This window comes from Benincasa hispida, chromosome 2 (genome assembly GCF_027475165.1).
Source record: "Benincasa hispida cultivar pf3 chromosome 2, pf3_genome.v1.1, whole genome shotgun sequence".
NCBI lineage: Eukaryota > Viridiplantae > Streptophyta > Magnoliopsida > Cucurbitales > Cucurbitaceae > Benincasa > Benincasa hispida.
In genome coordinates this window covers 20,647,148-20,674,943 of record NC_143479.1, presented here as the reverse complement: position 1 = coordinate 20,674,943, position 27,796 = coordinate 20,647,148, and the positions used below count along the sequence as shown (strand labels likewise).

Sequence of the window (27,796 nt, the reverse complement as noted above, 5' to 3'; positions counted from 1 at the left end):
GGAAAGAATCACAACTGATAACACGAAGACGAAGCGACCTTCTTAATTATTATTAAAGAACCAAAAGCAGATTGACTTTCTTCAACGTCTATTACCATGAAAGAAACCTGGGACCTTGGAAAACCTCGCGAACAAGCAATGAAACTTACAGTACCAACAAGATAAAACCCGGTTTTCCATGTGTAAACCCCACAATTTGCTTTCGAATGGTCGTCTCCTTCATTAAGAGAACCGACCCTTATTCCATTCCACGGAGGCAAGAACTTCTAGTGGAAGGAAACTAACTTGCACACTAAGTTTTGAGTGACTGTATAGACTTTCTTTCTTCTGGGTCTTGGCTTTTGGTCTTCTTTTACAAGTGGGGTCCCACCCATTGTACGGATATTCGTGTACCCACTGAAGGACCAAGACATTATTCGCATAAGAAGCACGTAGCGTAGTGTTCTTTCAATTTTCCGGACTCCTTCTGCTGTGCTCCGCTTATTTCAATATCTGACAAAGCTCATTCATCTCTGTGCTATCTTCTTTCTTTCTTTCTTTCTTCTGTCTACTTGGAGTTGGGTTTAGGATGCCTGATGGGGAGACCAATTCGACGACTGACGACAGCGTCAATTTTCAACCCACTGGTTTTGTGCCGGTCGAGAGATTTATGGGTCTGTCTCAGAATGATGATCAGGCAGCGGGTTCAAGTACAAGAACATCAGAGAAAGATCCTAGGAGAATCGCAAGGAAGTAAGTCATTTCATGTCATCTTGTATGGTTATAGAGCTTTACTGCATTTATTTGGCTGTGTTATGAGCAGGAGAGTTTCTGTCTCTTGAGTGCTTGGTGCAAGGTTTTCAGTCACAATGTTGTACTTAGAATTTAGATTTTGTTTAATTTTTACATATTTTATTCATAGGAAACAACTATGAACTATGAACTATGAACTATGAACTATGTTTCTAATGCTTTCCTAAGTAGAAACTGATTGTTAATTTAACGTTCTAAGTGATGAATTTGTCGGATAGTTGAAGTTCATATTTACATCTCTCTTTCTTTAACTTCACATTTTATGTATCTTTCTTGAAAATACTTGCCGAGTGACACGTTTGTTTGAAGGTCATGCTTTTCCTTGGACTTAATTTTGGGATCTTACGTGACAGCCCACATCAACGAAATACTTGTTTCATATTAAAGGAGCAGATTTCGTAGAACTGCTTAATGTTCCAGCACTATCGGCACTTTCCATTGTCCATTTTAAATTTCATGCAGTATTAGTGCTCTGCTATAACCTGAAATCGTTGTTGGAACATCATTTTTTTCTTACCTTTTGTAGATATCAATTGGAGCTGTGCAAGAAAGCTTTGGAAGAGAATATCATCGTGTATCTTGGGACAGGCTGTGGGAAGACTCACATTGCTATACTCCTGATATACGAGATGAGCCACTTAATCCGGAGGTCCCAGAAGGGTATCTGTGTTTTTCTGGCGCCTACGGTTGCTTTAGTTCAGCAGGTGTTGAAACTTGAAATTATGCTGAAATTTAGTGGTTTTTATTTATTTATCCATATTGATTATTATTTTTATGGGAATTAATTGTTACACTTCAATCTCTGCCTTGTTGAACTGTTGCGTAATGATAGGGTGGCGTGATCTCTTTTATCAGTTGGCTCCGCTTATTTTCATTGGTTTGATTTCCACTCTGATTTCTGTCCTTAAAATGGGTTTTGAAGTTGTTTTGTTTAAGTTCAACCAATTACATCCATGCATTACATTGATGTCAATAAAAGAGTCTGAAAATTTCATTCATGTGAAAGTTGGCCCTTTGAACCTTACAACACATGGGGTAAGCTAACAGCCAAATTGCACCTAAGGAAACCAAAACGAGGACAAAAATTTGTAACTAACAGAAAAACAACCTATGTTTTATAATGTTTCAATAAGTGACTGGCAACAAATGGATTAGGTTCTATTTTTCAGCTTTATTATATATCTGGGAACAAATGAAAATCCAAATGAGACAATACCTATATTTCTCAATATGGATAAACAAAAGACGTGTATTGACTCTTTTGACTTCCTCACAGAGTGAATGACAAGCGAGCTTCAATAATAGTTAGACCCACAACAAGCGTAACTAATAAGTTCTAGCTCCTAGATCCTAATATAGGCCATAACTATTTTACCATTGTCTTTGATTATCTTTGTTTTTCATCACAAAAGTTACTTTCTAAGGCCCACAATTTATTTGTTTATATAAATGTTTTAGATTAAACGTTTTGATCAATTTCTGCATTAGTGGTTCAAGCTCAATGTAAAGGCTTCTTTTTGTTGGTTATCACATTTTAGCAAGCAAAAGTTATAGAAGACTCTACAGATTTCAAAGTCAGGGTTTACTGTGGAGGTTCCAAATGCTTGAATACCCATTATGATTGGGAAACAGAGATGGAAGAATATGAGGTGACTCCATTTGTATTGTCCTTCTAAATATATTTATGATAGTTGCAAGTCTCGAGCAAATTTTTCTTTTCTAGTCAGCCATACATGTTTGTTTTTTTTTAAATGAGATTGGAAAATCGTTAATATCATTGCATTAAAGACAGCAAGAGAGGCTGAAAATAACTATTTTAAGAGATCATTTTAGAATTGGATATTTTTCAATGCATGAAGAAAAAGTTTCCTTTAGCTACCTCTCCATCTCATATACATCTCATGGCTTGATCTTGTTCAGGTTTTTGTTATGACCCCTGAAATATTACTGCGTAATTTACACCATTGCTATATCAAGATGGATTTTGTTGAACTTTTAATATTTGATGAATGCCATCACGCTCAAGTCAAAAGTGACCATTCTTATGCAGAGATCATGAGAGTAAGGAATTATATATGTGTATAATACTTGGGCCTGATGGGTTGATATGGCCACTTAATTTCTTAATATAATTTATCTCCACCACTTATATAGGTGTTCTATAAAGCAAATGAGCCTAAACGACCCCGGATATTTGGTATGACTGCTTCTCCGGTTGTAGGAAAAGGTATTTCCTTGTATTAAATTTAGAATTTTCATTAGGTTGTGAGCCTATTCTTGAGTTCTATCGGTTTATTTTTCTCGAGTAGACATTTTTTTTAAATAACTTCAAAGGTTCTTAAATCAGTACTGCTATGAATGCTTGGAATTTTTTTATCATAAAGATGTCCATGCTTCACAGTGGTTTTTTAGTACTAGTCAGGATTCTTGAACTACAGCTTTTTGATCATAGGATCTGGTGTCAGCAATTTTTGTTTCTTTAGTGCTGCTATTTCATGTCTATGTATATTATATCCATGATCGTTGCAATTTGTAAATGATATCATCTTTTCCTTAGATCTATTTTCTCTAATTTGAAAAGGGTTTTTTGGTCTCTGAGTTGTTGTCTGGCACAAAGCTGAAATGGCCAATATCCTGGTGGGTCAATTGTGATTCTCAACTAGCAGGTGGTGGGTTGTGAGGTTGTTTTGTTACACTTTAGGCATTCCGCCTTGCTCGTGTTGGTGTTTGGTCTTGTTCTTTCTGGGATCTAGTGGTGTTCAAGGTTTAGAAACATCTTTTTCCGTGGAAGAAGTTTTTCTTCTCAAGAGGAAAGGCTCTTCTATTTTCTGATGTAAGCGGGGAGGCTAATTTTGATCCAAACTCAGTTAAGTGGAATTGCTCTAGAATTTCTCTCTGTTTTTGCCCACTTCAGTTGGCTGCATTTTAGGGAAAAAAAAACATTTGAAAGATTTTTTTTTTGGGAATGATGGAGGGAGAAAATTGCATCCGATTTGGTGGAAAATAGTTTTGACAATGTTTAGTAGGGGGCTTTCTGCGTATGGAAAACCTTGCTGATCATTGTGAGTGTGAGTATTATTCCAATGGTTTGGATTCTGTGCGTCACAAGAATCCTTGGATGTTTTAACTTTTTGTCTGGGATATTTTCTACTTGATTGCAGATGACATGTCTTGGTTTTGCTTGATATTTTTTCATTTTTCATTTTCATTTTTATTTTTATTTTTATTCAAATCTTTCTTCTACTTTCTCTAATTAAGGTGCTTGCAACCAGCAAAATTTATCTAGAAGTATCAACAGTCTTGAGAAGTTACTTGATGCTAAGGTGGGTTGTGGAGCAACGTGAGGTATATATATGTATATTTTAATCAGGAACACTGGACTTATTCTTTTGAATTGGAGTATTTTTCTGTAATTAGCTAGGTTTGGACTCCTTTTGTTCAAGCTTGTTTTTTCCTGGTATATTCTTTCATTTTTATCAAAGTGCGTGTTCTAAAAAAAATGGAGTTATCATTATTTTGATAAGGACACGGTAATTTTCATATAAAAATCGAAAATAGTTCAGTGTAATAAATGAATCCAAAAAAGTAATTACAATGTAAGGTCAGAAGAAAGTCCACCTATATAAAATAAACAAAGGTTAATCAAGTAGCGAACTGGACGTCTTTTTCTTTAGAAAATAACATTTCCAATGAATCAGGGATTCATAGATCAAGCACAATTCTGCACGGTTCTCATTTCACCTGTCAAACCTAGAAATTAATTCCATTGAAGTTCTAAATTTCCTCAAGAACCTAAAATTTGAGCAAACATAGACAGCTGCCAACAGAACATTTTCCATTTTATGTGATTGGTTTTGGAGTACTCCTGGGCATATGAACTTATACTACCCTGATGCAACACTGCAGGATTAAAGTTTTTTATCAAGTCAAGGAAAATACTATTCTCTGTATTTAAATTTAGTGAATTGTTGAACATGATGTAAGAATAAAAACAGACTTTCCTTTTGTAGGTTTATTCAGTTGAAGCTAGGGAAGAACTGGATGCGTTTGTGTTATCACCACTTGTTAAAATATATTATTATGGTCCTGTTGCAAATGGGTCATCTAGCTCATTTATGACTTACTGTTGCCTACTTGAGGACATTAAACACAAGGTATTTTGGCAATCAATCTTTGTTATAACTTTGTTATCTACATAGAGTTTTATTTCTTCCTTCTCTTGGACAAAAGCAGTGCATATTGGCTCTTGGTCAGATGAAATGTGAGCACGAAGTTCTGCTGGCCACCAAGAGATTGTTGTGCAGAATGCACAAAAATATCATATTTTGTTTGGAAAGCCTTGGTGTTTGGGGGGCGTTGCAGGTAAAACTTTTCAGCATCTAAATCCTGTCTTATTTTCCTATTTTTGTTATCATATTTTTTCTATACTTGATGTTTGTGTCAATCTTTTGTTTGTTTGTTTCTTTGTGGTTAGGAGGGGAATATAGAAAGAGTCAAAATGCTCTATCGATAATAGAAAAGGGTTTATTCTAGGTTTTCTTTTCGGGCGAGTGAGGGTAGCTACATTGCTTTTAGTAGACAATCTTTTACTCAAATGCACACATTTTTTTATTCAAAATGTTTCTTCATGTGAACTTTATCTTGAGTCATTTTGTATCAATGTTTGGGCTCGAAATTAACATGAATAAATGCTCAATGATGTGTGTTAACTGTAATTTCTCTAAGCATGGAGGCTGGCCAAATTGCATGATGTAAGAATTCTTTGTTGCCTCATTCTTAATTAGGTCTCTTTTTAGGACAATCCTAGATTTTTGCCCTTATGGGACTGTTTAAGATGTGTAGAGGTAAACAACGATGGACATCTTAGATAACCATTTGGTTTTTGGAAATTGTGCTTGTTTTCTCACCATTTCTCCACAATTGTTTTCAACTATTTTGAAGAAATATTTGAATAGTTTGTCAAATTTCATAAACCAAACAATTTTTTTGAATATCGATGGCCTCCCTCCTCCCTCTCTCCCAAAGACTCACCCCATGCCTCACCACCTCCATGTCGGCCCTTCTTCGACAACGATGACCCCTTCTCCCCACCTTCGATCTATACCCCTTCTCCCCATCTTGGATCTATACCCCCTCTATCCCAACCCTCCTCCAACCATTATGCCTCTGACCAAACCTGACTCTGTAACCATCGACCGGAAGGTTTTCTCCATTGAAACCAATGATCGCTATAGAGCCTCATGTATCCGACTGATTGAAACTACTAAAGATCGAGCCTATTTTCTTGCTTTGCATTGGCAGATACTCACTTAGATCATTAAGACTTTCTTCGCTTTGTCGACTGCTCCGCTAAACCAGAAGTTCTTTAAGGAGTTTCGCTTTGATGAACAGATTGTATGGATTAAGAAATCAAGCAACAGGAGGGTATACTGGCTGAAGTTTCCAAACTCGATAACAATGGAGGGTTAAATAAGATCCTTGTGCTGATTGGTGAAGGAAGAAAGGGTTGGAAAGCCTTTTATACCTTGATTCTATCTTTCTCAGACAATAAAATGTGGCCCACAACCACCCCCTTAAATGCACCAACAAAATCCTTTAAGGAAACCTTTCCCCTATCCTTTAAAGAGGCATTAAAGGCAAAAACTCCATTAATACAATCTAAGAGGGTGGTGCTTACAGACAAACATTCCACGGAGTTAGCTCATGCCACTTCACTTCAACACGACCGTCATTGTCACGAGTCACTATTTCCACGACGGCCAGTAAAATATTATGAGTGCCCTCCAAGTACACGTCTGTGATCGTTGTGCAATTAATCCTATAGAAGCTGATCGGGCTCTTCTTAGATGTGAGGATGAGGAACAAACTAAAACCCTCGGGTCGATGAAAGATTGGTACAAGGTTGGTCCGTTTTCTCTCAAATTCATCCCATGAAGTAATAGCTCAGCCAAAGTGAATCCTGTTGTTCCCTGCTATGGTGGTTGGATTAGAATCAGAAACCTCCCTTTTGACTGTTGGGACGACCATACCTTCAAGCTTATTGGGGACACCTGCGGCGGTTTCGTTGAAATTGCAAGGAAAACATTATCTCGCCAGGATCTTTTAGAAGCAACGATTAGACTTAAAGAAAATTCCACAGGTTTCATTCCAACCATTGTTGGGATTCTTTCTCCATCTGCATCTCCGATAGTGGTGCAAGTCGATTCTTTCTTTAATAACAACCAATTTTTGGGTCTTGTTGCTGGAATCCATGGCTCTCAGCCACTGGACAGACACCCTTCTCCAGGTGACGTGAAAAACGAGGCTAGATTTGACTTACAGAAGGGTCTCCTCGGATCGTACCCCGTGTCAGCATCTGCACATGCTTCGTAGGTACCTCCCTTTGACCCCTCATCCCTCGACCAATACCTATCTGATCGTCTCCTTCACTAACCCAACAAGCCGATCTTCCTCCAACCAGCCTATTTAACCTTTCTAAAAAGCCCATCCTCCAGCCCATTAACACACCTGTTGGTCTTCCCCTCACCCTACCAAACTTATCCCAACAAAAGCCCACTTCTCCCTAACCCACCATTTCTCATCCAAAGCCCACTCCACCCCAACCCAACTTTCCCCTTGCTCCCCCTCCACTACACTCCTACAATCTACTTTGGATTGTGGTTCCCTGGCTTCTGGAACATAATCTGTGCATTATTGCTATTCTGTCCATCTCAAAGAAGGTCAAACGATCTCAGAAGAAAAATAAAGGCATAAACGAATTAAAGAGGCTTTATACCTCTATCAATCATGACAAGGACCTTTCTAAGGCTTATCTCGGTGGGTCGACCTCTTCTTCATGATCATTCTATCCTGGAATGTCCAAGACATCAAGGCTTGGGAGAAGCGTGCGGCTGTGAAAAATCTCAACTTAAAAACACAATCCTACAATGGTTATCCTTAAGGAAACAAAGCTCGAAGATGTGGATCGTTTTATCATTAATTCTCTTTAGAGCTCTAGGCATATCAATTGGTCTGTGTTAGAGGACTCGAGAACCTCTAGGGGTTTTTTGGCTCTCTGGTATATATGGCCCTTCTTGGGCAAAAGATAGACCTCTCTTTTGGCAGGAGTTTTATGATCTTCAAGGCCTTTGCATGCAAAATTGGATTTTGGGAGGTGATTTCAATGTGTCCAGATGGTCCTATGAAAAATCAAATGACAAGCCCCAAAAGGTGAGTATGAAAACTTTCAATACTTTTATTGATGGGGCTGATCTCCTGGACATTCCTCTGCAAAATGGATCTTACACTTGGTTTGGTTATAGAAATTACCCGGTCTTCACACTTGTAGATTATTTTTTGATAACTGAAAGCATCCAACAGAAATTTGCCTATACTACATCCAAGAGATTGGAGAGACTGACATTCGACCACTACCCTATCTTGCCATCCATTGGTGTTAACAAATGGGGTCCCACCCCTTTCCGCTTTGAAAATATGTGGCTGTTGCACAAAGATTTTGGTGACCTTGTTGATTATTGGTGGAAGAACACTCCTTTGCTTGGGCAATCGAGACATGACTTTATTGTTAAGTTGAAGGACCTTAAAGAAATCCTCAAAGCTTTGAACAAAGAAACCTTTGGTTGTGTTCACACGCAAAAGAATAAGATTATAGCGGAAATCACTCTTCTTGATGGTATGGAGGAGTCATCCGTTAGTCCCACCATCCATAGAATGCAAAAGAATAGTCTCAAAGCACACCTCCTATCGGTGGTGGCTAAGGAGGAGTCTCTTTGGAGACAAAAGTGCAAAGCCATTTGGCTTAGCGAAGGCTACCAAAACACCCGTTTTTTCCACCGTGTCTTGCCCACAAAGAGAAGACAAAACACCATTCTTGAAATTATCTCCACAACTGGTGTGAGCCTTCTTACTGAAACCGATATAGTTGAGGAATTTATGGGCTTCTTCTCCAGATTGTACACCAAAAAGAATAACTCATGACCTACCTGTAGCTACCCTTCTCTCACAATGCAATAGTCTTCACAGCTTGAATCTCCCTTTAATGAGCAGGAAATTTGGGGGGCTGTCTGTGCTCTTGGTACTAACAAATCCTCAGGCCCCGACGGATACACTATGGAATTCTATAAAAAATCACGACACATCCTTAAGCCTGACATATTGAGGGTGTTTCAGGATTTTTTAAAGAAAGGTATCGTCAATGCCAATCTTAACGAGACTTACATTTGCCTCATCCCCAAACGTGCGGATGCTAAAAGAGTTGGTGATTTTAATCCTATTAGTCTAATTACTGATATTTATAAGATTTTGGCTAGAGTCTTCTTTGGTAGACTAAAGAAGGTCCTCCTTACCCTGATTTCAAAACACCAGTTGGCCTTTGTTGAGGGGCGTCAAATACTGGATGCCTCACTTATTGCCAACGAACTTATTGATGAGTAGACCAGACAGGGAAAGAAGGGCATTGTGATTAAATTAGATATTGAAAAGGCTTTTGACACGGTCAATTAGAACTTCCTTTACATCAATTTGCAAGCTAGAGGTTTCAGATGCCTTTGGAAAAAAATGATTTTGGGTTGTATCTCACCCGCAAATTATTCCATCATTATCAATGATCGTCCTAGGGGAAAAATTCATGCTTCTAGGGGCATTAGGCAAGGGGATCCGCTATCTCCTTTCCTCTTTAATATCATTATTGATACCCTTAGTCGTTTGTTATCTCAACCTGAATTGGATAGAAAGATTTAAGGTTTTGCTCTCGGAAATAATGAGCTATCCATCTCCCATCTTCAATTTACAGACGACACCATCTTATTCTCCACTTACAACTCGGAACAAATCAAGAATTTGTTTGATGTTATTGATACTTTCCAGTCCTACTTTGACCTATCCATCAATCACCAAAAATCTGAAATTCTTGGCATCAATCTTACACCCACTCAGCTTCAGGACATTGCGGGTTTATACGGTTACAAGGTCAAACTATGGCCTAACATCTACCTCAGGCTGCCTCTACATGGAAAGCCCAGAACTCTCTCTTTTTGGGCCCCTCTGATTGAGAAAATTGAGCAAGGAATTAAAGCATGGTCTTCATCATACATTTCTAAGGGGGGAGGTTAACTCTTACTCAAGCCTCATTGAGCAACCTTCCCACTTATTACCAATCCCTTTTCAACCTCCCTTGCAAAGTGGCAAATATTATTGAAAAAATATTTTGAGTTTTTTTTATGGCAAGGAAAGGAAGATGGATCGAACTTACATCTTGTTGGTTGGAAGAAAGTTACATCCTCACAATATATGGGTGGCTTGGGGATCACCAACCTCAAGCTGAGAAATGAGGGGCTCCATTTGGCATTTTAGGGTGGAAAAATTTGCTTTATGGCGAAGAGTGATCATGGCTAAATTCGGAACTTCCTTGTGTGGTAACAAAGCTGGTAATAGATCCATGTCCACTACCAAAGGTCCTTGGAAAGCATTGCACTATCTCCAACCTCTTATGGATCAACATGTTACTGCCATTTTAGGCAGTGGAAACTCCCATCTCATTTTGGTTTGATGGCTTGGGTTAACAATAGCCCGTTGCACACATCTTTTCCAAATGATACGCTCTGTCTCTCGCAAAAGATGCTATGGTCAATGAATTGTGGAACGGGGCGAATGGGAGATGGAACCTCCATCTTCGAAGATACCTTAATGACGTGGAACCTGAGGAATGGTCAATTCTCTCCCAAACACTCACCACCTATCAGCCCCTCCAAACTGATGATAAATGGTTATGGAAGCTGGAGCCGACTGGCAACTTTTCCACTAAGTCTTGGACCGTTTCTCGGTATGTCAATAGTGGGTTATTTTCTACAGACACAATTAATGGAATTTAGTCCAACCACTACCCCAAAAAGATAAAATTCTTCCTCTGGGAGCTTTCACACAGGGCTGTACTCACACATGAGAAGCTTCAACGTCGTAACCCCTCTTATGATGTCTCCTAACTGGTGCTATCTTTGCAAAAAAGACAATGAATCACAAAGCCATTTATTTATGTTCTGTGCTTTCTTAAGGACCTTTTGGAACCACATTCTTCTTGCTTTTAATTGGCATATGGTCTTTCTCCCGGATATCAACCTATTCCTCACCCTTGTTATTGATGATCATCCTTTCAAGGGAAGAAAAGGTCTCCTTTGGAAAAATATTTTTAGAGCTTCCCTCTGGTTGGTCTGGCTTGAATGGAACAACTGCCTCTTCAACAACAAAACCCAACAATTTGACCTCTTTTTTGATCATGTGATTAACATTGCTATCTCTTGGTGTAAATTATCTAAGCAATTCAATTATTATAGTTTCGACTCTTTTGACCAATTGGAGATGTCTTTTGTAACTCCTTTGGTTTTGGGGCTTCTTTCCCCTCTCTTTTGTAATTTCATTCATCAATGAAATTTGTCCCTTATAAAAAAAAAAGAAGAATTTTCACAAAAAAGTCCCTAAAACTATGTATTTTTTTAGTTTTCAAGAACTTGGCATTAACCAAGAAATCTATGGGTGGAGTGAGTGTTTATAAGTTAGTTTAAAAAATAAAAGACCAAATGGTTATCAAACGAAGTCTCTATTTATTGATTAAACTATGAAAATAATAAGAAGAAAGTAATAGAAATTATGAAAACCAAATGGACCAAAGAAAAAATTAGTTTGGAAGATAATAGTAGCACATCTAATGTATGTTATTGTTTACCTCAACTAAATTATTCATGGTTATTATGTCTTTGAAGGCCCTTTGAAGCTCTAAATTCTGATGGTTGATTATCTGATTTTTCTGGTAGTTGTACAGATTATTAGATTGTAGCAGAGGGAATGTGTAACTAGAGGTTAAAGTCTACTATGATTGTGAATTGTTTTTGTAGAGAAGAGTGTAATATCACCCTACTAAGATCGTATTAATAATAATCAGAAGAGTTACACTAGTTCACCACCAATTCAAGAGGATGGCACTCTCCCTTGCTGTGATGTACTAATCACCAGCTATTACATGAAATACCAAGGTTCCGCAGAATACACAAAATGCATTAATATATACAAACAGCAGCCTGACCAGCTAACTAAGCCGTCGAATTTTCACTTTTGCCCCTCCTAACATCTAATTGGGGGTCTAACAAAGAGTGTCGAGCCTCTTGAAAGCTTCAGGATTGGATACTTAATTATGGACACCAAGAGACTTCACATATTGAGATCTAGGATCGATGATTCTTGTGGCAAATTTCTGTTGTTCCTTTTCTGTTCATTTGATATATATACTATTTTATCTGTCTTCATGTTAGCTTTACTCATTCTCTCTTTTCTTGTCTGTTGGCTTAGGCTAGTAAAATTCTCCTTAGTGGAGATAACTCTGAGCAAAGTGAATTGATAGAGGCAGCGGAGGGAAACCTAAAAAACGACTCCTTAAGTGATAAATACCTTAATCAAGCTGCTGAAGTTTTTGCATCGGGTTGCAAGATAGGTACTTAAAATTTCTTATGGAGCAGATTTGATCTGCATTCCTCTCTGATATATGGTTGTTATTCTTATTCCTATGATCTTATGCTCCATTCTACAATTCAGGCACTATGAACAGTTTTTAATGGATACACCACTGCTGTCAAACTAACTGTTATGTCATGATAACTTCGAGCTTCCTTAACTGAGATATTTGCGGTTTCTTTTTTCTTTTTCCCTCCCTGTAGATTGTGGAATGTCAGATATGTTAAATGTTGATATTTTGGAGGATCCATTTTTCTCAAAGAAACTTTTGCGGCTTATTGGAATTCTTTCTTCCTTCAGGTTAGAATTGAAGTCTCTTACTGTCTACTTTTATATTTTATCGCTGTTTTTATGGGAGTGAGAGGGATGCATGATTATGGGCCCCACAACAAAACCCCCCCCCCCCCCCCACACACACACACACACAAAAAAAAAAAAAAAAAAGAAGCCACCAAAACACACACACACACCAAAGAAAAGAGGAGGGAGAGATGTAACCACCTTTTGAAATATATATGGAAGAGAATTGGAGAACAACCACTGCTCATTTGCAGAATATATTTGTATCAAGGTTGTTGCAGATGAATATCTATCATATATGTTAAAAAGGGATTTTGTTTATGAACAAATTTGTATGCTGTAATGTTATTGATAAGACACAACCTATGACTACATATATACACAAAAGGAAGTGGTTGGATCTTCATAGCAAGTCTGCACGGCTTCTGTCTTTGGCAAATCCTTAGTTTGTATTCAAGAAAGTGGATTTCTTGTAAAGGTTGCTAAAACCTGCTACTTTCTATTTGTTTCTTCATTTCAGGCATCGACTCAACATGAAATGTATAATTTTTGTGAATAGAATAGTTATAGCTCGGTCCTTGTCGTACATACTTCAGAACCTCAATTTTCTGTCATATTGGAAGTGTGATTTTCTTGTTGGAGTCCACTCAAAATTGAGGAGCATGTCAAGGAAGACCATGAGCCATATTCTAACAAAATTCCAATCAGGGGAGGTAAGTCCCGTACCCACAAAACACACACAGATGCACATCCCCTCGGGTGAAAGAGGATGAATCCCCATCCTCTGCTAATAACTTGAAATAAGTTTTAGTTGATTCATCTTGTTCTGGCTCATTTTGGAGCCAATATCAGATATGTATTTTCATTTCTTCATAGCTATTAAATTACTCCTAATACCAAAACTTTATGTTTTTAGGTTAGGGTAAATCTAGATATTTAGTCACATGAGCTCAACATGTAGACTGTAAATACTGGAATGGGTGTTTCTTCTCAAAAAGATTAAAAAAAAAAAATCAAATAGTATTGATAATGATTGAATTTTTAACTTAATGTCTCCTATTTCGACATCATGTTAAATTATAATCAATTTTACAAGCTTAAACTATTACAATATGATGAATTTATTTAATCATTCCACTTAGTTTTAATATTAATGAAAGCCTTGTTTCTGATTATTTTCAACCTCTTCTGGTACGTTGGAAGTTAACGGTTGTTTTGAACTTGAAAGAATCGAAGTTCATGATTAATCCTTATGGTTCATTGCTTTGGCAGCTAAACCTCTTGATCGCGACAAAGGTTGGTGAAGAAGGGCTTGATATTCAGACTTGCTGTCTTGTGATACGATTTGATCTTCCTGAAACAGTATCTAGCTTTATACAATCAAGAGGTCGAGCACGAATGCCTCAGTCTGAATATGCATTCCTTGTTGATAGGTCTTCTTCTTATCTTTTTTTCTTTTTCTCTTCAAATTACAGTCATTTTTTTTATAATATTCCTTAGTTGATCAAATTCTTCATTTCTCAGTGGGAATGAAAAGGAGCTAGGATTGATAGACGAATTTCAAAAAGATGAAAATCGGATGAACAGAGAAATTTCTTCTCGTTCATCCAATGAGACATTTTGTAGTCATGAAGAAAGCATCTATAGAGTGGTTTCAACTGGTGCATCTATCACTTCTGGACGTAGTATATCTTTACTGCATGAATATTGCTCAAAACTTCCACATGATGAGTAAGCGAAGCTTTGTCCAATACTAGATTACATATTCAATAACTTAGAATTCATCTAGTGTGCTTAAATTATTTTCAATAACATATAAATTTTTGCGATATTCTTATACGAACAGGTACTTCGACCCCAAGCCAAAGTTTTTCTATTATGATGATTTAGAAGGAACTGTATGTCATGCGATTCTGCCATCCAATGCACCGATCACCCAAATTGTCAGCGGAGCACAATCTTCGAGGGATGCTGCTAAAAAGGTTGCTTGTCTAAAAGCTGTTGAGGAATTGCATAAACTTGGTGCTCTCAATGACTATCTCTTGCCCATGAGAGACAATGCCGATGAAAAGGAATTAGAACTTGACTCCTCTGATTCTGACAGCTCCAAAGGTTTACTTGAGTAATTCCTGATTTTTAATTTTAGTTTTATGGATCTTGGTTGATATTTGTAAGCATGGATGCAGATGAGAATTCACGTCGAGAACTTCATGAGATGATATTTCCTGCTGCTCTAAAAGAGTCTTGGACTGGCTCTGAATATCTTGTTCTTTACTGTTACCATATAAAATTTACTCCACATCCTAGAGATAGGATCTACAAGGAATTCGGTTTATTTGTGAAGGCACCACTACCCGAGGAGGCTGAGAGAATGGACCTCGAGCTTCATCTTGCACGTAGAAGATCTGTAAGGGTAAATTTGATGCCATCAGGGGTTGTGGAGCTTTTGGAGGATGAGGTAAATGGTTTATCTGCAATGGTTTATCTGCCGACTCTGGACTAGATTATTCTTTTATAAGTTTTTTAACTTACCCTATCTTTGTTTTTCAGATTATCCAGGCAGAGAGTTTTCAGGAGATGTTTCTTAAGGTCATTTTAGACAGATCAGAATTTGTTCAGGAGTACATTCCTTTGAGGAATAATGACTCTAGATCTATTTCACCAACATCTTACTTGTTGCTTCCTGTGACTTTTCATGATAATGAGGAATCGGTTATCATCGATTGGAGAGTTATTAAAAGATGTTTATCCTCCCAAATTTTCCAGAATCATGCATGCTCCATTGTCAAGGAAGCTGCTTCCTCATATACCCACCTGACGCTTTATGATGGCCGTAGAAGGTCAAATGATATTGAGAATAGTTTAGTGTATGTGCCCTACAAGGGTGAGTTCTTTTTTGTTACTAACATCGTGTGGGGGAAGAATGGATACAGTCAATACAAGAACTCAGGCTCCTCAAGTCATTTTGAGCATTTAAGGTCAAAGTAGGTTTCTAGTTTTCTGGACTAGAATTTATCTAATGCTTCTACAGTTTATGCCGTACCATAGTTTTTTACTTTTCGGAAGTACATTGTAGATTCAAGATATAACCAAATGGATAAGAAGAAAAAGAGTATCAATTTGGCCATAAATTAGAAGCTGAATCTAATTTACTCTAGTACTTTTATATCTTTACTAGTTCTTATTTGTATTGCATTTATAAAGTCTGTATGGATGTTGTGATCAGGTTTGGCATTCATCTTAAATCCCCCGAGCAGCCTCTTCTTTGTGCAAAACCCCTGTTCTTTTTGCACAACTTGCTACATAATAGAAAGCAGGAAGATTCTGGTAATGTTCTTAGATCTTTTGCTATTTAGGCTAGTAATTTTAGTTTTAAGTTTGCCGCATTCAATGTCTGGATATTGGTGCTTGAATGATCAGATTGAGCTTTCATTTCTGTTATTATTTATGGACATCTTTTGTCACGTTGCTCAGTCAATACTCAATATATTTTCTTTTTTAAATTTTTAAAAAAATTCATTTTTGGTGTATTTTATTTTATTGTTCTATTTAAATGATATTTTTATTGGTTCTTTGCCTGAGGTATAAAGTCACTTTGATGTTTGATTATGTGGTTTTCCTTTCGGCTAGATGGAAAGATTCTTAATTGTGTTCTATTTTCAAACTTTTATTAGGCTTTTCCTTCGAAGATACTTGTATGAACTGGGAGGTCCTTGCAACTCCCTCTTAGTTGTGTGTACTTTTATGGTTACTGATGGAAAAAAGAGTAGGGAAAAGAAAATAGCACACTAAGAGTTTACGTGGAAAACTCTAATTAGGGAGAAAAACCACGGGATAAGGGAATTATTATTAGAAACTGATACAATGGAATACAGTAGACCAACAACTTAAATAAAGAACACAAATGTTGCCACTATTGAGTCTTTCCTTGATAAAGTGCCGGTCAATCTCCACATGCTTTGTTCTGTCATGTTGAACAGGGTTGTTTCCTATGGCTGCTTTATTATCACAATAGAGTTTCATTGGGCTGGTATGCTCTTGATCAAGGTCTTTCAAGACTTTCAAGTCAGATCTCTTCACAGATTCTTTGACTCATGGCCCTGTATTCTGCCTCAGCACTGCTTCTGGCAACACCACCTTGTTTTTTTGCTTTTCCATGTAACAAGATTGCCCCACATAAAGGTACAATATCCTGATGTTGAATTTCTGTCTGCTACAGATCCTGCCCAATCAGCATCGGTGTAAGCTTCGATACATCGTTTTTTAGTTTTCCTGAACATCAAGCCTTTCCCTGGAGAAGTTTTCAGATATCTCAAAATGCGCTCCACTGCCCTCATGTGTTCTTCATATGATGACTGCATGAACTGACTTACCATACTTACTGCATAAGAGATATCGGGTCTAGTATGAGAAAGATATATTAATTTCCCAACAAGTCGCTGATATCTTTCTTTGCTCACTGGAACACTTTGACTCATATTACTTAACTTTGCATTGGCTTCTATAGGGGTATCAACTGGTTTGCACCCCGTCATACCTGTTTCCTTGAGCAGGTCCAGAGTATACTTCTTTTGGGAAACTGAAATTCCTTCTCTTGATCGAGCTACTTCCATTCCGAGGAAATATCTTAGTTTTTCAAGGTCCTTGATCTCGAATTCCTCAACCATCTTTGCCTTCAATCGGTCAATCTCTGAGGTATCATCACCTGAAATAATAATGTCATCAACATAAACAATCAAAACTGCGATTTTCCCGGATACAGACCTTTTAGTAAATAGAGTATGATCAGAATGACCCTGTTTATATCCTTGAGATTTTACAAACATAGTAAATCTGTCAAACCAAGCCCTTGGTGACTGTTTCAGCCCATATAAGGACTTTCTCAATTTGCAAACTTGGTGATCAAACTATCTCTCAACTCCTGGGGGAGGACTCATATAGACTTCTTCCTCCAGTTCTCCATTGAGAAAGGTATTCTTCACATCAAGCTGGTGAAGGGGCCAGTCCTTATTAACTGCAATAGAAAGAAGAACCTGAACTGTATTTAGCTTTGCAACTGGCGAAAAAGTCTCTGAATAATCAACCCCAAACGTTTGAGTAAAACCCCTGGCTACTAATCTTGCTTTGTATTTGTCAACAGTTCCATCAGACTTATACTTTATTGTGACTACCCATTTACATCTGACTGCTTTATGACCATTCGGAAGATTGATTTGATCTCATGTATGATTTTTCTCGAGGGCTTTCATTTCTTCCATAACCGCTGCTTTCCATTTAGGACTTTCCAATGCGGTGTGTATACTTTTTGGTATCACCACTGTGTCTAGGCTTGTAGTGAGGGCCTTGAACTCGGGAGATAAATTACTATAGAACAAGTAGCTTTGCAACAAATATTTAGTACATGATCTCGTACCTTTCCTCAGGGAAATCGGAAGATCAAGGGATTCATCTCTATCTTTATTTTCTTCTGACATACTACATTCTCCCTCCGGTTCTGTTATTTTCCCACTTTCAACATTTTTCTCAGTGGGAAATTTCCAGGTTCTACCATGTCCTCAAGCATCACACACTCATCTGTCTCTGCACCATCATCAACCTCAATCACATTCTTGTTGGCATTATCTTCCCTACTGTTGCTTTCAACATTTTCAACACAAGCATTAGTGTTATCACATTTATTATCATGATTAGGGATAAGACTACTAGTACTTGGAATTGATCTCTGTTCAGACTCATGGATTGGAACCGGAGAGATGACAGGTGGCGCTATTTTCTTCCTGAGATTCTTTCTATAGTATGTGATCCAAGAGACTTGTTCAGTTGGGAGGATGGGTGTGTTGGTGTTGACACTGACATCAAGGATGGGTTCAGGTTCAGATAAGGTATGAAGACTGGGACCCTAATTGGTTTCTTCACTGGAATGCTCCCCCTGAAGAGAATCATTGGGAAAGAATGGATGATTTTCGAAGGTCACATCCACAGAGACAATGTTTCCTGGAAGTAGGGTGATAACACTTGTACCCACGCTGATGTAGAGGGTATCCTACAAAAACGCATTTTTGTGCTCGAGTGGTAAACTTGGTACGGTTAGGTCCGTGTGTATGGACGAACACCACACAGCCAAAGACACGAAGGGGTACATCAGAAAGAAGTCTGGAGTTTGGGTAAGACTCTTTAAAATAGTCTAATGGGGTTTGGAATTTAAGGACTCGGGATGGCATGTGGTTTATGAGATGGGCTGCTGTCAGGATAGCATCACCCCACAAATAAGAGGGAAGAGAGGTAGACAACATAAGAGAGCGGGCAACTTCGACTAGGTGACGGTTTTTCCGTTCGGCCACTCCATTTTGTTGAGGAGTGTACGCACAGGAACTCTGATGGACAACACCTTTGGAGGTAAGGAATTCTCGTAAGGTGTTACTAAGGTACTCTCGACCATTATCACTTCTGAGGATAGCAATTTTAGCGTTGAACTGGGTTTCTATGGAATTGGAAAATTGTTGGAAAACTAATGTGAGTTTTGATTTATCTGTCAGCAGGAAAACCCAGGTTAGACGAGTATGATCGTCAATAAAAGTTACAAACCAACGCTTCCTAGTTATGGTAGTGACTGGTGAAGGACCCCAGACATCACTATGGAATAGAGTAAACGGTTTAGACGGCTTATAGAGCTGAGAAGAGAAAGAAACACGAGGCTGTTTCGCTTGGACACACACATCACATTTCAGTTTAGAGATATTAATATTACAAAAAAGATGAGGGAACAAATAGTTCATATACTGAAAATTAGGATGGCCAAGATGGTAATGCCACAACATATAATCAGTTTCAGAAATGGAAAAATGAGAAGAAAACAAACTAGTCCTATCACATAGCCTAAAGGAAGCTTCTTCAGTAAGGAAATAGAGTCCCCTGTCATGCCGGGCAGTGCCAATCGTCCTCCCCGAGGTCAGATCTTGAAACACAACATCATCAGGTGAGAAACTAACACAACACTTCAAATCTCTTGTTAGCTTACTAATAGATAACAGATTGTAAGACACTTTTGGCACATGCAACACATCTTGGAGTACTAAGCCGGCAAAAGGTGACACTCGTCCTTTTCCAGCAACAGGAGCAAAGGACTCATCTGTAATTCTGATTCTTTCATTTCCAGCACCAGGTTGATAAGATAAAAATTGATCAGAGGAACCAGTGAGGTGATCTATGGCTCCTGAGTCTAATATCCACGGTTTATTACCAGTTATACTCACAAGATCAAAAGATTGAAAAGTTCCTGTATGGGCGATTGCACTTACACCCACTGTAGTAGTGTTCTGAGAAGTTTCCTGGTTCTGAGTCTGAGTATCTTCAGTAACAGATTCACCTACGAGAGCCCGACTTGGCTATCGTTTCTTAACGGTCGGCCGTGGAGTTTCCAGCACTGATCTTTAGTGTGCCAGGGTTTCTTGCAATGTTCACACACTGGGGGCGGCTTATTGTTCTGTTTATCTTGAACCAGGCCTGATGTTTTGAAAATAGCGGAATCTGTTGGTGTTATAGGTGTACTGTTCATGGCTCTCGACCTATCTTCTTCTAGGGGAACTTCAGAATAGACCTCCATTAGGGATGGTATAGGTCTGGTCCCCAGTATACGACTGTGCACTGTATCAAATTTAGAGTTGAGACCTGTAAGAAAGTCATACATGCGATCCGTTTCTTCAGACTGATAATGCAACACTCCTCCACAAGGATAGTTCCAGATCATCTCACGGCACAAATCCATCTCTTGCCATAACAGAGATAGCTTGTTAAAGTAAGCGGTAACGGCCATCGTTCCCTGTTTGCATTCATGGACCTACTTGCGTAGAGTTTCTGGGCTGCCTCCCAAATATCACGGGCTGTAGCTGCATACAATAAAGGTTTTCCAACCTGAGGTTCCATACTGCCAATTAAAATTGATCTCAACAAAGAATCCTCTCCTTTCCACATTTGCTCTTGGGGATCACCGATCCTTGGTTTTGGTATTTCACCTGTCAGATATCCAAATTTATGACGGCCCTCAAGAGCCATTTTAATAGATTGGGATCAAGAGAAGTAATTATCCCCATTCAACTTTACCCCTATAATAATTCCAGAAGAATTGCCTATAGTTCTAAAACATAAATTTGAGGAGTAAGTAGGAAACGAAGTTACCGAATTTTCAGGGTATGGATTTAGATCTGATTGGATCTTGGATTTCAATCCCATGGCTTCCCCAATAGCAGCAAGCTGCTGTTGAAACATCTCGTTCTGTTGTTTAATCTGCAACTGTAACTAGGTAACTCGATCTTTGATTATATTTCCTTGGTCCTGGTGGTATGATGAAGGCTCGCCCCCTCCAAACTCATCCATACTCGGCAAAAACTGCCCCATTTGGTTGCTCATACCTTGCTGGAAAATACCCATACCTCTTTCATCTGTCTTTTGGTACGACAAAGATTGGAATAAGGCTCCGATCTGAGAGGAGAAGGCTGGCGGTACTCCCAAAGGACAGAAACTTGACCGATCGGCATCGGGCATCACAGATCTAGACCAATCGGCACCGGAAATAGCAGATCGGACCTCGGGCATCACAGATCTGGTCCAGTCAGCGCCGGAAACAGCAGATCGGCGCTCCACAGCTTCGGTCGGCATCGTCTGGGACCGGTCGGACCGGTTTTATGCGGCTGGTCGCTGGTTGACCTCTTCTGTGTGCGTCGGAGCCGACATCGCTCGTGCGGCTGAACTGGTTTCGCGCGGCTGGGTCACATCGTCGTTCGCGTGCGGTTGGTTCGAGCAGGTGACGCGTGGCTGGGTGTTTCGGCTGGTGATTAGGTCTTCGAGGGAGTTGGCGACTTCGACGGACACGGCCGGCGGTGGGTAGGGCGGCAGCGGCTGGTCTTCATGGAAGTGAGGAAGAAGGGTTTGGAAGTATCTATCAATGGCTTTTTGGATAATAGTGGTTATATCTGGATTATTGGTTTGGGATTCTCCTATTGGGTTTTCCTCAATGGTGGCCAAGGTTTCGTTAAGGGAATTATTATTAGAAATTGATACAATGGAATACAGTAGACCAACCGTTTAAATAGAGAACAGGGAAACCCTAGGATACAATGAAAAGACAAAAATGCCCCCAGGGCTCAAAACCCTAATTTCAGCAGTTACTATTTTCTTTATGCTCTGATTGGAAGTGTGTATCTTTTACTTCTTCTTTTTTCATTAATTTAACAAGTATTGTTTTCATTAGGGAAAAAAAAAAAAAGAAGAAGGAAACTGTATTTTTTATTTTATTTTATTTTATTTTTTGCTGAAAGAATCACCAAAAAGAAAGAGTGTTTCTGTTGACCTCAACAATAGGAAAAATACGGAAGTATTCTATCGTTCAAAGTTTGTTGAAAGGAAATTTGAAAGTACAGGTACCTTTCTGGATCAAGAATCTTGTGCCTCTCCCTGACCACATTAAACGGATAAAATTCTATACTCCCTTCCCTTCTTATAGCAGTGTTCATAATTCCCTAGGCCAATCACAATGCAATTATCACGTTTATTTTTCTTAAATTACTCTCACTTAATGGCTTTCTAATGACTGTCTTCCTTGTGCTCTCTTCCCTATCAGTTTCCAATTTTATTGTCACTACCTGATGGCAATAAGTTCAATTACAATAATTGTTTAATCAGTTGCAAACTAAATTTAATTAACCCATCGGCAGCCACAACCTCGTATCTGAAATTTTATACTACATATGCCTATTTCCATCTGCTAACTGTATTATGATCAAGTAATAACATGTGCTTCTTTAAATTGAGGAAGCTTAATAAGGTTCATCTCTTTTTATTTTAATAAGACTAAGAAGAAAGGCTTATCAATAATCAATAATGAACACAAACTGCTCTTGTTTAATTTTGATGCCATCTTAGTCTTCGTACATTTGCTTTTTATTTTTTCTAAAAGAATTTACAAGTTCTATATCTTGATACAGATGCACATTATCTGGAAGAATATTTTATTGATTTGCCTCCCGAGCTTTGTCAGTTGAAGATATGTGGTTTTTCAAAAGATATCGGAAGCTCCATATCTTTGTTGCCATCAATTATGCATCGTCTGGAAAATTTGCTTGTTGCTATTGAATTGAAGTGTAGGCTAGCGGCTGCTTTTCCAGCTGGAGCTGAGGTTACTGCTAACAGAGTGGGTTGCTTTGTCATGCGCTTTGAATTTCTCTAGACATTTTGGTCTGTTCATGCCTTTAATAGCTGTGAGTTTTCTTATTAGATTCTGGAAGCACTCACTACTGAGAAGTGCCAGGAACGCATTTCCCTGGAAAGGCTTGAAATACTTGGTGACTCTTTCCTTAAATTTGCTGTAGCAAGGTACCTTTTTCTTACCCACGACAAGTTTGACGAAGGAGAACTTACAAGAAGACGTTCTTATTTAGTGAAAAATTTCAATTTGCTCAAGCTAGCAACTAGAAAGAATTTACAGGTATGATGCATGTGATCTTCAATTCCCTAGGTGCTAAGTTTATTCACCATTTAATTGTTTATGCCTTCTGTTTTCCTTAAAAACGTAAACAGAAACTGAACTTTTGCTCTGTTTAGAATTTGTTATTATGATTCCTCTGTTAGTTACTATGTACTCTCCGAAGTCAGGTTGTTAGTAATTGTTTGATCATGCGTCCTATGAGTTGAAAGATTGGTGTTGAAAAATCTGGAGCATCAGTTGTGGGCAAGTTAATCTGACTTTTAGTTGCTCTATTATTCCTTTACTTCGATTAGGGATGACATCAGTGTAATAAAAGTGATATCTGTTTTATCTATTTGGGGAACTTTGATGATGGATCTTCAGATTTAGTATTTGATTTTATTATAACAATTCTGTAGATTCAGTGAAAAGAACCTGTTAGGTCAAATCTCAATGACCATTAGCAAATATTTATTGTAAGCACTTCTTTAACAATCGGGCTCAAGTCAAATAATGGAAAATTGCGTATATATATATCCTGAGATTGATCAACAGATGTTGACATTTATGATTTCCTCTTTTTTCTTTGGATAGGCGTTGGCATTTATTAGTCAGTTGATTACACGCATTCCATGGATCATAATATCAGTGCATGTATCATTTCTTTCTTCAGGTATACATACGTGACCAGCCATTTGAACCTAGTCAATTTTATTTACTTGGTCGTCCTTGCCCAAGAATTTGTAACGAGGAAACTAGAAAAGATATCCATTCTCACGATGATGCAACAAACACAAGAGCCAGTGAGACCAAGTGTAGCAAAGGCCATCACTGGTTACAAAAGAAAACTATCAGTGATGTGGTTGAAGCTCTGGTAGGAGCATTCCTAGTCGACAGTGGCTTCAAAGCTGCAATTGCATTCCTCAAATGGATCGGCATACAAGTAGAATTTGAATCTTCACTAGTTACCGATGCTCTCATGGCAAGCAATAATTATGTCCTACTTGCAGATAGGACAGACATCTCTGCATTTCAAGATTCATTAGGTCATCAATTTCTCCATAAAGGTCTGCTGCTGCAGGCACTTGTACATCCTTCTTACCACAAGCATGGAGGAGGTTGTTACCAGGTATGAACTCTCTCTTTCCATCTCAAATGGTACGCTATAATCTGCATTTCTACTTGCAATTTCTTGTATTTCTACTTAATATTGCTATATTATGGATCTTGGCCGGTTTGACCAGAGATTAGAGTTTCTTGGAGATGCTGTCCTGGATTACTTGATCACGTCATATCTATATTCAGCATATCCTAAGCTGAAGCCAGGTCAATTGACAGATTTGAGATCAGTGTTTGTGAGGAATGAGGCTTTTGCCAATGTTACGGTAGATAGATTCTTCTACAAGTTTCTGCTTTGTGATTCTACTAGCCTTCTAAGTGATATAAAAAGTTATGTAGACTTCATCAAATCACCTTCTGAAAGGGATTCACTTGAGCAGCCGAGATGTCCAAAGGTATTTGATACACATCAAACGCATATTTTCAAACAATACGAGGACTATCATGTGGACTTTTCTTGTGACTAGGGATATCTGTCCAATGAAGTTCAGTCTCTAGATCATACAATTTCACTATTTTTTTCATTCCAATTATATCTTTCAGTGACCCTCTTGCCCTCTTAGAAAGAAAAAGGTTTCTTCTTTTGCATGATTATTTTATTTAGAAGCAATTGAAATCCCATTTGCAAACACGAGCATAACTCAACTGTCATGAATACGTACTATCAACTTTGAGATTTGAGGTTCAATCTCTCACCCCACGTATTATCAAAAAGAAGAAGAAAAAAAAATAGGCATTCCGTTTACTGGAGTTGTAAAAGAACCCTTGTTTTCAAATCTCTCATGTCTTTATATACGTAATTCCTGACAAAAAGATGTTTTATTTTTTACATCTTTCAATTAATGGAGAGTGCTAAGGGTTTAGGAAATGACTGTCATGTTGGAGTAGAGAGGGAAGTACTTCCTTTTGTTCGCTAATTTCAGTGCTGCATCTTACATTGCAGGCTTTGGGAGACTTGGTTGAATCTAGTGTTGGGGCCGTTCTTGTTGATACAGGGTTTGACATGAACTATGTTTGGAAGATAATGTTATCTTTTGTGGACCCTATTATGAGCTTTTCAGGCTTCCAGCTTAGTCCTATTCGGGATCTAATAGAATTTTGTCAAAATTGTGGCTGGAAACTTGAGTTTAATTCATCAAAAATGGAAGGATATTATTCAGTTAAAGCAGAGGTGAAAGGAGGCAACTTTCATGACACTGCCTCTGCAGCCAACCGCCGAAAGAAAGATGCCGAGAAAATTGCTGCCAACTTAATACTCACAAAGCTGAAGGTGGATATTAGTATAAAACACTTCTATTTTATGCCAAAGAACTATCTGCATTATTTTTCTTTACTATAAAAAGGCATTGAATAGTTGTGGCAACAATCTGAATCAATTGATCTTTTTGGTTTTTCTTGTCCCTAAATATATTGCTGTGTCAATTACTTCTAGATTAAAGATTTCTGGGAGTTGGATTTCTATGGGATACGTCAAAAGAAAAAGAACATCTCAGAGCTTAGTTCAGATATTATATGTTGTTGGTCAACTTTCTATTTTGTCGTCTCTTTTGACCCCTTCCGGTGTAGTATTTTGAGTTGGATAGATCAAATAACTTTAGTTGTCTTTAGGAGCAAAGAATCTCTCAACTCTGGAGTTTAGATCTTCTTGGAACTAATGTATTGTCATTGTGAGTCGGAATGTTTGAGGACAAGAGAAAACAAAATCAAGGTTTAAGTTAAAAAAAAATTTGATTCGCAGTCTGATCAACTATTTCGATTATTTATATTTATACCTGTATTACTAGTACATGTCTTTTCCTTCTAAATGGTTTTAGCAAATTTCTAAACATATTGCTGCAGGCAAAAGGATTTCTACCTGAGGTCAATTCATTAGAAGAGATCTTAAAGTCAAGCAGCAGGATGGAACCTAAATTGATTGGTTATGATGAAACGCCCTTCGGCATGGTCGATCAAGTTGACAATGGACTTGAAACAATAAATGGGCCAGAATTTTCTAATGCTGACTTAAATCCTCGTGTGCACCGTGAAGTTGACAATTCTCATCCAGTTCACATTACACGGATAAGCAGAACGCCGGTTTCTTCATCTGTAGCTGCGGGAGAACAACTGAAGCCTAGCATGGCCTTGGAAGGTCATGATAGTCCAGCAGACTTGCAGTCATCATCAGGTAGTCAGGGTTGGAAATGGTTTGGTTCGGTTCGGTTTGAAACCGAACCGAACCAAACCGAATTTTCTAATATATAAAACTGAATCGAACCAATTTATTAGTTCAAACCAAACAGAACCAAACCACATGTATACAGTTCGGTTCGGTTTCAAATTTGGTTTTGGCATTTTAAAAAAATGTATGTTATATTTTTTTAATTAAAAAAAGGGTTTGGTTTTAAATTCAGTTTTACTCTTTCTTTGAATATATAAATATATAAATAAATAAATATATGTATATATTAGTTAAAAACGGTTCGGTCTCAAATTCAGTTTTTGAAATTGAAACCAAACTGAACCAAATTAGTTTGGTTTCAAAATTTCTTCAAACCGGACCTAACCACATTTTTCGAAGTTTTTGGTTCGGTTTTAGAAATGGTTTGGTTTTTGCGGTTTGAATGACCACTCCTAAGGTAGATACCTACCTTGACGCTACTATTCTTGGAGAGTTGTTAAGATTATGTGTCGAATTATTTTCTAATGCAGAGTGATCTTTTTAGGTTGGTCGGGGAAAACAACGGCAAGATCCCGGCTGTATGAAATCTGTGCTGCAAACCATTGGAATCGCCCTTCATTTGATTGTATGAATGAGGAAGGACCAAGCCATTTAAAGATGTAAGTCCTTGATGAATGGTACAATCTGGGAATAGGCATAGCAGAAGAAATGGAAAAGGCTGGATTTTGTAGTCTGGTTTTTAGAATGTTCTATTAGACTTACCATTCTTAAAAGTAGGAAGTGAGATTATGATTCAATCTTCTTGCAGGTTTACTTACAAGGTTGTTTTAGAGATGGAAGAAGCCCCTGATACGATTTTCGAATTTGTCGGAGCACCTCATTTGAGAAAGAAGGCTGCAGCCGAGCATGCGGCCGAAGCAGCTCTTTGGTACTTGAAGAAGGCAGGATACTTGCCTGAGACAGATTGTTGATACAATAACGACTGAAAGCCATTCCCTGCGGATAGCCAATGTGCAACTGTAGTAGAATAGAGCCATATGAATAGCCATAAAGATTGTATAGAAAAAAAGTACACTATTTTATCAATTCAGGGCGGGAGTCTTGTGTACGTAGTTAATTCTGTAATTAACCATTTATTACGTGTTGTAACTTGTAAGGTGTAAGTTTTGGACAAATCTGGTAAAATGTAATACTCATTATTATTAAATCTGATTAAATACGAATTTAGTCCCAACTTAAAGTTTCTATCTGTTTGATTTTATTATAGATTTGGTCCCTAAAAGTTTGATATTTTACCTATTCTTTTATTTTTTTTTTTTTGATTTAACAATGTTGTTGAAGATTTCAATCTCTAACTTTTTAGTTAAGAGTGCAAGCAAGTTGAATTACGTTCGTGTTGTTATTATTACTATCATTATTTTTTGATTTAACAAAATGTAAAGTAATATCATTTATTCTTTTATTGC

The 27,796-nt window shown here is 38.0% G+C and overlaps 1 protein-coding gene across 5 annotated transcripts; it reads left to right on the top strand.

Annotated features, from left to right (window-relative positions):
- DCL4 (dicer-like 4) lies at positions 1-27,575 on the top strand. 5 transcript variants are annotated; one of them, XM_039023867.2, is made up of 25 exons: positions 1-732; positions 1,319-1,496; positions 2,331-2,441; positions 2,713-2,853; positions 2,947-3,019; positions 4,051-4,115; positions 4,803-4,946; positions 5,026-5,154; positions 12,130-12,271; positions 12,495-12,591; positions 13,112-13,304; positions 13,864-14,024; positions 14,116-14,322; positions 14,438-14,703; positions 14,778-15,049; positions 15,142-15,575; positions 15,818-15,918; positions 22,572-22,777; positions 22,862-23,071; positions 23,724-24,179; positions 24,295-24,564; positions 25,113-25,439; positions 26,009-26,336; positions 26,875-26,989; positions 27,139-27,575. In XM_039023867.2, exons 1-25 carry the CDS (start codon positions 569-571, stop codon positions 27,299-27,301), a joined length of 4,953 nt encoding a protein of 1,650 aa, XP_038879795.2. In that variant the 5' UTR covers positions 1-568; the 3' UTR covers positions 27,302-27,575. The 5 variants fall into 5 exon arrangements, with proteins under 5 accessions (XP_038879795.2, XP_038879794.2, XP_090167021.1 ...); XM_039023866.2 differs by having other exon boundaries at positions 83-732; positions 5,023-5,154; XM_090310895.1 differs by having other exon boundaries at positions 450-732; positions 4,051-4,137; positions 4,788-4,946.
- The last annotated feature ends 221 nt before the right edge of the window (positions 27,576-27,796 follow it).

What these genes read in the sequence shown, in the direction of transcription:
- DCL4 (XM_039023866.2), top strand. Translation starts at nt 569, where the DNA reads ATGCCTGATGGGGAGACCAATTCGACGACTGACGACAGCGTCAATTTT. An exon ending in CCTAGGAGAATCGCAAGGAA is followed by an intron (nt 733 to 1,318) that starts GTAAGTCATTTC and finishes TACCTTTTGTAG; the next exon opens with ATATCAATTGGAGCTGTGCA. An exon ending in TGGAGCTTTTGGAGGATGAG is followed by an intron (nt 15,050 to 15,141) that starts GTAAATGGTTTA and finishes TTTGTTTTTCAG; the next exon opens with ATTATCCAGGCAGAGAGTTT.